This window comes from Phodopus roborovskii, unplaced genomic scaffold (genome assembly GCF_943737965.1).
Source record: "Phodopus roborovskii unplaced genomic scaffold, PHOROB, whole genome shotgun sequence".
Classification (NCBI taxonomy): Eukaryota; Metazoa; Chordata; class Mammalia; order Rodentia; family Cricetidae; genus Phodopus; species Phodopus roborovskii.
Window position 1 is genome coordinate 71,988 of NW_026125331.1, and position 13,522 is coordinate 85,509.

At 42.0% G+C, this 13,522-nt stretch overlaps 2 protein-coding genes across 2 annotated transcripts in view; both read right to left on the reverse strand.

Annotated features, from left to right (window-relative positions):
• Positions 1 to 13,522, reverse strand: part of LOC127214096 (protocadherin beta-14-like) — a 50,411-nt gene that overhangs the window by 10,437 nt on the left and 26,452 nt on the right. Inside the window, 1 exon segment of the mRNA XM_051174432.1 lies at positions 4,607 to 4,762. Within this exon segment, the coding sequence (XP_051030389.1) occupies positions 4,607 to 4,762 (156 nt within the window).
• LOC127214122 (protocadherin beta-16-like) lies at positions 8,581 to 11,049 on the reverse strand. The gene is given in 3 exon segments (XM_051174467.1): positions 8,581 to 8,992; positions 8,994 to 9,026; positions 9,028 to 11,049. Coding segments are annotated over 3 exon segments (2,391 nt in total). The 5' UTR covers positions 11,041 to 11,049; the 3' UTR covers positions 8,581 to 8,647.

Sequence of the window (13,522 nt, forward strand, 5' to 3'; positions counted from 1 at the left end):
TTCAGTAAGTGATAGACAGACATGCTGTTTTGTGTAAAGCACATTCTTACTCCTAATTCTGACCTCTGCCAGGTTCCCAAAATATTCTCCCAACAATACACAGAAGTTCATGGAGAAAAGTTAGAGATTTGCTTTCCTAAAGAGAGCAAAAATTTAACCTCTGATGAAACCAATTCATGCCATGTCTGAGTAGTGACAAAACATATGGTTATGTGAATAAAGCATCATAAGGATAGCTTTTAGTCATAGAGCCTAAAAACCTGCCCTTTGCTTGTTTAACCTTAACAAGCATCATCTCTGAAATTTGGTGGGTATCCTTAACTGGAGTTTATGATTGCTACTGAAGGAGGAGACTGTTGGAAGTAGATGCTAGAAGCTCATCAATGATGTTTACGATTGAAAGTTTAAAAGCATCCAGGAATGGATGGGATAGTTGGAGTTGAAAAATGCTGTTTAAGTTGAATCTTTAAAAATTTAAGTTCTAACTATGGTTGAAAAAGAAACCAGCACAAAAGATAAAAACCGAAAGGTATGTGTGCTGGTAATATGCAGTTATCCTAAATACCTAAAAGCTGATAGGAAAGTAATAATATTGAGAACTCACAAAATTAAAATGCAAAAAGGACAGCACAGATGTGTTTAATGACAGAAAGCAGATGGATGACGTTCCTGGAAATGGCTAAAAAATCATCCCTGGAGATAGGGCAATTAAATGTTTGTCTCCCAGAACACCATTAACACTCTAGAAACTGGAAGGTTAAAGTTAATCATGAGATGGAGACTGTATTATTAGTATTTACAGTGTTGAATTCTCTGTTCTGTGTCTACAGAGAGAAAAGTTAATCAAGTTAGAGAATGGATACTTGATTTGGAGATATTAGCACACTTTTTCTAGTCTTTGATACAAGTCATGCTGAACAAAAATGTGACGTTAAACTAAAGGATAGTAGAACTTTAGAGTTTTGCATAGTGAGATTTCAAGTCTCTTTTGTAGCAATGTTCTCAGAGTGTAGAACACAAGATCTATCAAGGACACATAATCTCACTCCATGGATAGTCCTGAATTCTAACCTGGAAATCATGAAAACACAAATAAATTCTTACACTTACTGATACTTACTGATACACTTACTACATACTACCTGTAGTCCCAATACTCAAGAAGAAGAGACACAAAGATTTCATATTTGAGGCTACCCTGCACTAATATTTGAGAACCTGCTTCAAGAGGTAAAAAAGAAAACAGAATAGATTAGGGGATTTAAATGTCCTGTACAAACTATATAATTTGGTAAATTTCGTCAACTACCCTGACTCACTCCTAATTTTTAAAATGGCTATGTAATGTTAATAATGCTGTACAAGTATGTCCTTGTAATATATTCTAAGAGGAAAAATTACAGATAATAACACATATTACATTTCCAACAAATATTTTTTTAAAAATTAGAAGAACCGAAAAGGTTCTAGAAGTGTTTATTTGCCAAAAAGGGGAAAGCTTACATAAAATATTTAATAAAAAGTTTTAGAAAATTAGTAGGAGATAAATTACAGCAAACTAAAATTGAATTGTTTTTGAACTGAGAATCTGAACATTGACAGTATATGTTCTTGTGAAAGTGTTAACACATAAATGGTTCCTGTTATGGTATTTCCAACACCTCCAGAATGAAAGGGGAAAATATTGCAGTAAATGAGATACAGTTTAGAGTAGAATTTGTGAAAGGTAAGTCCACAAAATTAAGAAAAAAAAAGTGCTTTTTAATTCTGAGGGAAATTTTTCAAATTATACTTTTATACCCAGTCAAACTATCAATCAAACGAAAAGACTGCTTCACTATGTAAATTACCAAAAGTTGCATCTATTTTAATGAAATTGCATTCCAACCAATTAAGAAAGTAAACTCAGAAATGATACTGGAGTCTATAAAAGGTGGGCAGTATGGGACAAGCATTAAAAGCACGATAACCTCTCTGCTATTGCTCGTGGTATTAGCTGAGGTCATCCTTGTGGAGAGGGTACCTTGACTGGCCATTTACTGTAATCAGATTGGTGACTACCTTAACTGTCACCAGAGAGCCATTGCCCAGTAACTGATGGAAGCAGATATACTGGGCCTAGCTCCTGGAGTCCTCCTGAAGAAAGGGAGGAGGGATTTTATGAGCCAGGGGGCTTCAGGTCATGATGGAGGAATTCACAGAGACAGCTGACCTGAGTTAGTGGGAGAACATGGATCCTGGACCAACAGTTAGGGAGCTTGCATGAGACCTACCCTCTGTGTGCATGCGTGCATGCCTGCCTATGTGTGCCTTGCGCGTGTGCGTGTGCACGCATGCGTGTGTGTGTGCGTGTGTGCATGCATGTGTGTATGTGTGTGTGTATGACAGTTATGTAGCTTGGCCTGCTTGTAAGGCTCCTAGCAGTGAGATCAGGACCTGCCCCTGGAGATGACTAACTGGCTTTTGGCAACCTGTTCCCCATGCTGAATCAACTCTCTCAGCCTTTATGCAGGGAGAGGAACTCAGTCCTACCTTAATTTGATCTGGCAGGCTTTCTTCAAGTCCATGTGAGGCCTGACACTTTCTGAAGGGAGGAGTGGATGGGGAAGGGGTAGAGGGCAGTTTGTGGGGGATGGAATGGGAGGACAGGAGGGAAGGGGAACTGTGGTTGGCAGGTAAAATATAAAACAGATTAATTAAATAAAAATAATAAAAAGCATGACAGCCATAAGGTAAACAGTCTAAATGAAAAAGAGCTATGAATGAAAACTCTGTAGGAAATAAGCACAAATAGTTTGTATCTTATATTTGAATATTTGAAGGCAAAAACGTTAATCAAGAGGACCATCATGTGAAAAATCAGTAGAAAGAATGGAGGATACACCCTATGGTAACCCTCTACTTTGGCCTGGAAAGAGAGAGGCAGAAAAATCAGTAGTATTAAATAGATATTTAGCCAAATCTAAAACAGCAGCCATCAACTCTGGGAAAGATACTTCCAAGAAAAGAAATGTAATAATGCTGCATTACTAAGTCTGCACACATAAGAGACCTAGCTGGGTGATATTAATATTAGTTTCATGGATGGTACTCATCTATGAGGCCTTGGAACCCACAGAAACAAAACTGACATTTTCTGACAATTATACCAGGAAACTAGGAAAAGGGAAATCCACAATTCTTGTGTGCGTGTCTATTAATGGGAAATAAGAACTGTAAATCCTTTTGCACTGAGTGGGTAACACAGAAAAGTTAATTATGAAGATAAAGCAGTCTAAACATATCACCTGAAGTAGAACAGATTTGAGGAACAACTGTGTAGAAAGTGACTGGAGATGAAAAAAAAATGTTTTCTCTATAACCTTTAATTTATTTCAATTTTAAAATTTGACAATTCTTTAAGTTCCAATATAAAATAAAAAGTATCTTTCCAACAGCCCATAAGTATTGCCACACAAACTTTAAATGTGTTCAAATTTATGTTGATTTTTATGCAGACTATTACCTTGTATTTGCATTATATGACACAATCTGTTTTATATGTCAGCAAGAATGAGCACCAAAAAGAGCTCTTGGGGAAGGTGAGCAAGAAGGGCAATGAAACAGCTGTGTCAAGAAAGCTGAATGGGAGACTTGCAGGGAAAAGGAAGGGAAGCAGGGGAAGAGCAGAGGGTAGAGATGAATGACCTATGTTTGCAGACACTCATTAATTAGTATGCTAACACAAGAATTACCAGAATACTCAAAATCATAAACAAAGGGAAATAATAGGCATTGCAGGAAGATGGAGGAGGTTATAAGAAACAAAATGCACAACATAGATGCATGAAATTGGCAAAAAACAAAGTCAAAGAGAGTTAAAAATCCTGTACTTTTTAAAAATAGTTACTAGTTAGAGATAGATCTCAATGATATACCATTTGCTTAGCATGCAAAAGGCTTGGGGTTAATGATTAGCAACAAAAGGAGACAAGACAAAAAACCCAAATCTCAATTTTCTGTAATGGGAAATGACAACAAATTATTGTGTGCTATGAAAGGATGAAAACCTCAGACTTAAAGTGGTACATACTCCACTAAAAAATATCACTAATGAAAAAACACTGAAAAATTTATATGTAACCTACTTGGAAGTTGAAAATGAAGTTCTGCTGTGTTGTGCTGGGTCGAAACTACTGCCCATCTAAACTAGTACTCCTATGGCTGTATCATACATCCATTAAATGGGATGAAACCTTACGCAAAATTAGAGACTTCAAAATGTGGGCTTTTCATCAGCATTGATCTGGGAACCATGAGAATGAACACCAGGGTAAATTGGTTTCATGAACTTGAAATCACTGGTATCACCTGAGCCTCCCATCAGACACACCTCATATTGGTAGCTTTGGGACAGGGTGCCCATGCCGCTGACATCCACCAGGTGGCTAGAAAAGTGTCCTTCAGCGACAGAGCAGTCCCTCAGCGCTTTCGCCCTGACCCTCTTGCACAGCCTCACCCCGACAAACAGTAACACAGACAAGAGGAATAGTAAAGAGACACACGCCAAGGCAATGACCAGGTACAGAGTGAGCTCATCCTCATCCTGGGCAGAGTCACTCGCTACCTCGGGCAGAGGCAGGTAGGGCTGAGAGAAGCCATCCACCACCAGCACATGCAGAGTGACACTGGCAGACCTCTGAGGATCGCCATTGTCTTTGACCAGCAGCAGCAGCCTGTGCTTGGGAGCATCGCGCTCACTCAGCAGCCTGGAGGTGCGCACCTCGCCATTGTGAGCCCACACGGTGAATAGCCCAGGCTCCGTAGCCTTGAGCAGCTGGAATGACAACCATGCATTCTGGCCAGAGTCACGGTCCACAGCCACCACCTTGGTGACCAGGTAGCCTGTCTCTGCCGCCCTGGGCAGCAGCTCCATGCAGGGTGCAGAGGCGTTCTGCTGAGGGTAGAGCACAAAGGGTTCATTGTCGTTGGAGTCCAAAACCAACACTTGCACCAGCACCTGGCTGCTGAGCGCTGGCAAGCCTTGGTCTGTGGCGCGCACGTGGAACTCGAAGGTCTGCAAGGTCTCATAGTCCAGCGCCCTGAGCGCGAACAGCTGCCCATTGTCTGCATTGATGGAGATGAGCGAGGAGAGGGCCAGCTGCGGGTCATGGGTGGGCAGCAGCGAGTAGGTGATGTGGGCATTGGAGCCTGAGTCCGAATCTGTGGCGCTGATGGTGCCTATGTGCAGGGCGGGGCTGTTGTTCTCCTGGACAAACAGGGTGTAGGAGGTTTGTGTGAAGTTGGGGGCGTTGTCGTTGACGTCTGAGACCTGCACTGTTATGGTGTGCTGTGTTGTGAGTCTGGGTGTGCCCAGGTCGGTAACTGTGATGGTGATGTTGTACTCAGCTCTGCTCTCTCTGTCCAGAGCTCCTTCTGTCATCAGGATGTAAAAATTATCTACAGACCGTCTTAGATCGAAGGGCAGATTTTCTTGAATATAGCAAACGGTCTTTCCATTTTCTCCAGAGTCTCTGTCGTTAATCCTAAAAACTGCCAGCACAGTTTCGGGGGAGTTTTCAACAACTTCATTGACAAGTGATGATATGGTCAGTTCAGGAGGGTTGTCATTAATGTCTAAAACATGAACTAAAACCGTACATCTAGCAGAAAGGCCCCCACCATCAGCTGCCTGTATATTTAACTTATAGGACTTCACCATCTCATAATCAAGCACGGCTTTGAGCACGATTTCCCCAGAGACAGGGTTGATTTGAAAGGTTTCTCGAATATCTTCGGAGGCATCAAAAAATGAATAGGATACTTCTGCATTGACTCCTGAATCAACATCTTCTGCAGAGACTTTAACAATAGGAAGTCCTATTGGGCTATTTTCTGGAGCCTGGGTTTGATAAAGTTCCTGGGAAAACTGTGGGGCATTATCATTGATGTCCATGACCAGAATTTGTATAGTGGCTGTTCCGGACCTGGGTGGAGTCCCTCCATCAAATGCTGTGAGTGTTAAACTGAACTCCTGCTCCTCCTCCCAATCTAGAGGCTTATCTAGCACAAGCTCTGGATATATCATCCCTTCATCATTGCCATGAATTGCAATATGAAAAACAGAATTGGGGCTGATGGTATAGTTTTGGATGCCATTACGTCCTCCATCTGAGTCTAGTGCTCTCTCTAAGCGAAATGCTGTTCCTACAGCTGTGTTTTCTAGTATTTTTAAAATCATCTCTTTGTCCTGGAATGAGGGTGAGTGGTCATTTATATCCACGATTCTCAGCTCAGCCCGGTAAATCTGAAAGGGGTTATCCATTAAAATTTGGAAATACAGTATGCAGGGCTCTGTGGAGCCACACAGCTTCTCTCGATCCAGTTTCTCATTTGTGAGCAAATTTCCAGTGTGAAAATCCAGGAGCAAATGCTGCTTGTTGTCATCAGATGCCACCCTAGTTCTCTTTGCAGCCAGGGTTTCCACCTCTAGCCCCAGATCCTCTGCCAGATTCGCCACAAATGATCCCCTTTCTGTTTCCTCAGTTACTGAATAAGGTCCAAACATAGAACCTGCCGAACACAGACCCCCGAACAGAAACAGAAATAGCACTTGCCTTTGTCGGGAGAAGCGTGACCCTCTAGCTGCCATTGTTTCTTATTTCCTCACTGCAGGCCCAGCCACAGCTCCCAGCGGTTATAAACCTTAGATGTTCCACTTAACTGGAAGTGTCCAGGATTTCTTTTCCCTTTCTCAGTCTTGAGGAGCCTCAGCTTTTCTCCCAGTGGTCAGGATTTTCCTTCTTTGGTTAGTGACTTCTGGTGCAGCCTCAGTTAATTTTCCTCATGTCTCTTTAGCCTGCAGCGCCACCATGTGGCCACGAACAGATTGAAAACGCTATTTCCTAGTTTTATGTGTACAGTCGCTTGTTTTAATTTTTTCATTTTGTTTGTTTTGTGAATGTAATGCTGAGATAGAGATACCTTCATACTGATTCTTCACAGCTTCATGGGAAAGTTAAAATTCTGACATTTGAATAGGTTTGTAGTGGTAAAGTTGTTTCACTGCTAGATTGAACTCCATGCCAGTCCTTTCATCCCTGGCACAGGCTCATGCAAGCAAAGAAAAATTGTCAGCACGTCTTTTGACAACATATTCCACAATTCCTGTGCGCAGGAGCACAGGAAACGGGCAAAAGAAATGATTCACACATTCTCCAGAAATCTTATTCACACTCTGTATCACATTCCTTTAAGAGAAGTGCTACTCTGCATCCAGAACTGAGCCATCATGCCATCCGTCCCCTGTGACACAGAATGTGTACTATTGTGACTTGTATTTATTATGTAAATAGCACTGCTTCCAGCTTCATAAACCTCCCCCCACCCCTTCAATAGGTGACATATATGGGATGGAAACTGTGTCTTTGGCAAGTCATTCAGTCACTAATGTTTATTGAATCAAAGTGCACACAAATGAACTATGAAGAGGACAAGAAACAGCCAATGTCCACTAGTCCCTACCATCTGAAAATCATATTATTTCACTTAACACTTTGAAACTGTTCCTTTCCTTTAATTTGTATTTATTTTCTTATAATAGCCACCATCTATATAGTTGAACAAAAGCCCCACCTTTGTTTAAGTGACCCTCTTAATGAAATCTAATATGACATAACTACTGTGCATTAAATAAAAGACCAATACTATGACTAACACATATCTTATTGATGTTGGAAGCAAGGATGTATCAATAAAATATGTTCCTTACAAAGAATTTTATTCAAAAGCCTAGAATGATCTATGGTTCTCACTATGAGCAAACTACATAGATTAAACCTTAGGGTGTATACATAAAAAAAAAGATTAGATAGTGCCTCAAACCCCAGCTCTGCTGCATAGAAAAGTCACAGCATAGAAAATTCACAACATCTACTTGGTGATATACATACACTGTTTATTCTACAGAATGCGACTGGATTGTAAGCCATTGGAAACTCAAAGTCTATCTCTAAGGTTCCCATGCAGAATTAAAATGAATTATTAAATGCTTCTATTTGATGCCTTAGAATGACAAAATTTGCCGTCACACCCTTAAATTTAGACACATCTACACAAACTCAATAACTTACAACATGTTTGTTTTCAGATTGAATAGATATTTCTATTACTTACAACAGAAATTCATTTCAAATCAAGATATACAAACAAAGAAATTTAGAATTCTAAAATGGTTGCACGGCAAAAGACAAGTATTATATGTAATTAAAACCAAGGACTAATAAACAAGACAGCCAGCATAGAAAGGAAATGCAGAAGTACCAGGTAGTATATATGTACATAATGAGCAGCACAATATTTTAATAATTCAAGAAGCCTAGGAACAGAACATTGACATGAAATGTGCAGAACTAATGAGGTCAACAAAAGCAAAGTGATAGGAAAGTTTTAGCAGTCACTTTAACTGTGCAGATAAAGCTTTTTTTATTTACTGGGCTCATATGAAGAAATTCTATGTGATAAATAAGAGTAAAACCAACACTACGACATTAAGCATAAACCTGAAAAGTGATGAGTAAATGGAAAATCAAAGTTGTTGTTACTAACAAGTATACAGAATTTAATCAACAAGATGATGTTGGGAAGTAAATATCTATTAAGTAGCTTTCTAATAATGATTAAATCCCAAACTATTGCGGAGAGTAGAATTTTCCACTATTTCTTTCCCAGAGCACTGGGGCAGGGAGCTAGGGTGAACTGGCTGCAAGAATTTGAAGTCGCTGGTCCCAGAAGAATCGCCCATCAGACATACCTCATACTGGTAGCTCTGGGACAGAGTCCCTGCTCCACTGATATCCACCAGGTGACCAGGAAAGTGGCCCTCAGGAACAGAGCAGCCACCCAGCGAGGCCGTCCTGGCCCTCCTGCACAGCTTTACTCCCACGAACAGCAGCACAGACAAGAGGAAGAGCGAAGACACAGAAGCCAAAGCAATGACCAGGTACAGCGTGAGGGGAGTCTTCCTCCAGTGTGGGGTCGCGCGCCACCCTCTGGCAGAGGCAGGTAGGGCTGGGAGAAGCCATCCACCACCAGCACCTGCAGAGTGACACTGGCAGACCTCTGAGGATTGCCATTGTCCTTGACCAGCAGCAGCAGCCTGTGCTTGGGAGCATCACGCTCACTCAGCAGTCTGGATATGCGCACCTCACCATTGTGAGCCCACACACTGAACAGCCCTGGCTCCGTAGCCTTGAGCAGCTGGAATGACAGCCAGGCATTCTGGCCAGAGTCGCGGTCAACAGCCACCACCTTGGTGACCAGGTAGCCTGGCTCTGCTGCCCTGGGCAGCAGCTCAGTGCAAGGTGCAGAGGCGTTCTGCAGAGGGTAGAGCACGAAGGGCGCATTATCATTGGCATCCAGCACAAGCACACGCACCAGGGCCTGGCTGCTGAGGGCTGGCGATCCTTGGTCTGTGGCGCGCACGTGGAACTCAAAGGTCTGCAGGGTCTCATAGTCCAGAGCTCTGAGCGCGAAGAGCTGCCCATTGTCTGCATTGATGGAGATGAGCGAGGAGAGAGCCAGCTGCGGGTCATGGGTGGGCAGCAGGGAGTAGGTGATGTGGGCATTGGAGCCTGAGTCTGAGTCTGTGGCACTGATGGTGCCTATGTGCAGGGCCGGGCTGTTGTTCTCCTGGACAAACAGGGTGTAGGAGGTTTGTGTGAAGTTGGGGGCATTGTCGTTGACGTCTGAGACCTGCACAGTTATGGTGTGCTGGGTTGTGAGCCTGGGTGTGCCCAGGTCGGTAACTGTGATGGTGATGGTGTATTGTTCTCTTTCTTCCCTATCAAGCGCTCTCTTCGTTATTAAAGTGTAAAAGTTCTTTCCTGAAGGTTTTAGAAGGAAGGGAATGTCCTCCTGGATGGAGGAAATCACCTTCCCATTCTTCCCTGTGTCAGGATCTCTAACACTGAAAACAGCAACTACCTCATCCGGCGAGTTTTCTGGAACTTGGCTGGTAAGTGCAGACAGCATCACTTCTGGGGGATTATCATTCACGTCCACTACCTGCAGGAGCAGAGTGCATTTTCCCGCGAGACCTCCCCCATCCGTGGCCTTAATATCCACTTCATAAGAGGGAATTGTTTCAAAATCTACCTCTTTTCGCAGCCGAATTTCCCCTGTTACTGGATTTACTTCTAACGTCTTGCTGACATCTTCTGAAGGCTGAGAAAGTGCATACAACACTTTCCCATTATCTCCGCTGTCTAAGTCATTGGCTGAGACTGTGACTACCAGGGACCCCGTGGGGCGGTTCTCCGGAATTTGCACTTGGTACGTTGGTTGCTGAAACTCGGGTGCATTATCATTGATGTCCACTACTTCAATGAGAACCCGTGCCATCCCAGACCGGGGAGGAGAGCCACCATCCCAGGCTGTGAGTGTTAACCTTAGCTCAGGCTCCTCCTCGCGATCCAGTTCTTTCTCCAGCACCAGCTCTGGGTACTTCCTGCCATCACTGCGGTTGCGGGTTACAGCCAGGAAACGAGGGTTCGAGCTGACCTTATAGCTCTGAATGTTGTTAATTTCCACGTCTGAGTCCAGAGCATTGTTTAAAGGGAATGTACTTCCCAGAGGACTGTTTTCTGGTATTCTCAGTACCATCTCTTTTTCACTGAACACCGGAGAATGGTCATTTATGTCCTTCACTCTCAGTTCAGCCTGAAATACCTCTAAAGGGTTTTCCATTAGCACTTGGAAATGAAGAGCACAAGGCTCAGTAGAGCCACATAGCTCCTCTCGATCTAGTTTCTCATTTATGAGCAAATCTCCAGATTGAACATTGAGCTGCAAATGCTCTTTGTTTTCCTGAGAAATTATCCGAGCCCTGCGGGTAGATATCTCTGCCAGCTGCACCCCCAGATCTTTCCCAAGATTTGCCACAAAAGTACCCCTCTCCACTTCTTCCTCTATGGAATAGGGACCCAGTTCCGTGCCTGCCTCAGACACACTCAGCAAAACAAAGAAAATCAGGACTTGCCTTTGTCTCGGTTTGTGCTCCATGGCTCTTTCCTCTTTCCTGTTTGCTTTTTGATAGCTTTTCCTGGGCCCAGGATGATGACAGCACTGTCTCACAGTCCAGAACGTCGGAATCAAGCCCCCCAGATGGGAAATTTAAAGTTTTACACCCTCCTTTGCTTTGGCCGAAGAGAGCACATCTTTTGCTTCTAGGTGGTGAGAAACTGGCCCTGAGAGGAAATTGCAGAAGCAGTTCCTAAGCTCTGTCTCCTTAACCTGCAGCGCCACCGCGCGGTCTCACTGGGCCTTGCGCTTTCAGATTTAACAAGAGACAAAATTCTCCAAAACATGTGGACTATGCTATAATGTGAATCATTAATTTTTTCAAGTTGTTTTTGTGTGTATAAATAAAATTCTGAGATAATGTATGAAACTAAGTACAAAAGTAAATTTTCACTCATGCTATTGAGTATGTAATGATGCTGATGTACCAATGGCTGAATAAGATAGTGTAATCAACATTTGCATTGAGGGGTAAAGTCTCAAAAATAGCATGGGGAAGGTTTCACACACACACACATATTTTACACCACACACACTACACAGTTACAAATGAGTGGACAATGCAAAATATCAACCAGTGAATTCTACAGAATGTATAACATGCTTCATTATACATTATACAAGAATGAATGGATTACTTCTCTCCAACATCCAAAGGAAAGAACTGCGAGTTTCCCCAATGCTCAATCACCGGAAAATTATTTCATAAGTATACATATGAGGGCCTAGATTTATTTTTATATTTGGCATGAATAGTGCCTGTATTTTTTAAATATACAGTTTTGTATATAACATACACTTAAATACATCTATTTTAAAGATAAAGCTTAGTGCCTTTTGATATATATATACAAGGTATGCACCCATCATTAAGGTCAGGTTTGGAGTCAAAGAAGAGCCTCTCATCCTGTAGCTATCATCTTATTCCCTTATTTCTTCTATGCAGAGCCCAAAGGAATCATTTCTCTCTCTCTCTCTCTCTCTCTCTCTCTCTCTCTCTCTCTCTCTCTCTCTCTCTCTCTCCCCCTCCCTCCCTCCCTCTCTCTGTTTCTCTGTTTCTACAGAGTTCTCTATTGTAGACCTACATGTGAATGGCATGACAGAATATGTGGTCTTTTGAGGTCAGCTTCCCTCCCTTGGCCTGATACTTTCAAGATTCATACAAATTTTAGCATGTGTCAGAACTGCATTAATTTTTCTGGCTGTAGCAGGATCATGTTTATTTGGACATCTGAAATGTTTCTACCCTTTTGCTTCTCTGAATAATGTTGCTATGAAGAGTCATGTACACACACACACAAACACACACACACACACACACACACACACACACACACACACACACGATTTTCTGAGATAGGGTTTCTCTGCATAGCCCTAGCTATCCCAGGACTGGTCCTGTAGACCAGATTGGCCTTGAACTCCACCGGCCTTTGACTTCCTAAAAGTGAGCATCACCACTGCCCAGCTCAAGTTCATGTTTTATGTTGATATACATTTTTTTAACCTAGGAGTTGAATTGCTTACCATGTGATAGCTCTATGTTTACCTATATGAAAAACTGAGGCTGCTTTCCCAAATGGCTGAGTATTTTACATCACATCAGCTATGTGTCAGAGTTTCAGAATTATGACATCATCCCAACACTGATTTGACTCTTTGGTCCTCGCCATCCTAGTAAGTCTGAATGTCTTCTTGTGATGTTGATTTGATGAGCAATGTTGTACAGCTCTTCAGGTGTATTTTAGCCATTGGTATATCTTCTTTGGAAAATATCTATTCTGGTCTTTGCTTATTTTTAATTCAATTGTTCATCTTTTATTGATTGAGTTGTGTGTGTTTAAAAATAGATTTAAATTTATTCTACTGAATTCTATTTAAATTTTAAAATAGATTTTAAATTCTGTACTGAAATCCTAGATTACCTTTGTAATCACTTTTGTTTAGATTTTCTGTTTCTGTAGTTTGAATTGAGTTGCAGTGAAAATTAATGATGGACAGATCAGGAGGTACAATGATAGAGTCCCTTTAGTATGCATAAGACTCAGGGTTTGAACCCCAGAGCCACATGGATATTGATACCCTTATTAACTCACTGTTGTTAATTGGATTCATCAAACCAATGAAACCTAAACTCTTGTTCTAATGATCTTTATGTATCTTCATTTGACAACAGGTGGTATTCACACACACACACACATACACACACACACACACACACACACACACACGGAGGGGTATTTAAAACATAATGAATGTAGGGGCTGGAAAGACTGCTCTGTGGTTAAGAGTATTTGTTGCTTTTGCAGAGGACCTGAATTTGGTTCTCAAAATCCAGAACTGGCAGCTTGGGGCACTCTGTGACTTCAGATCAAAGGGATCCAATGGCTCTGTCCTCTGAGGGAACCTGAACCCATATGTACATATCCGCATGCAGACACGTCTACATATAATTAGGAACTGA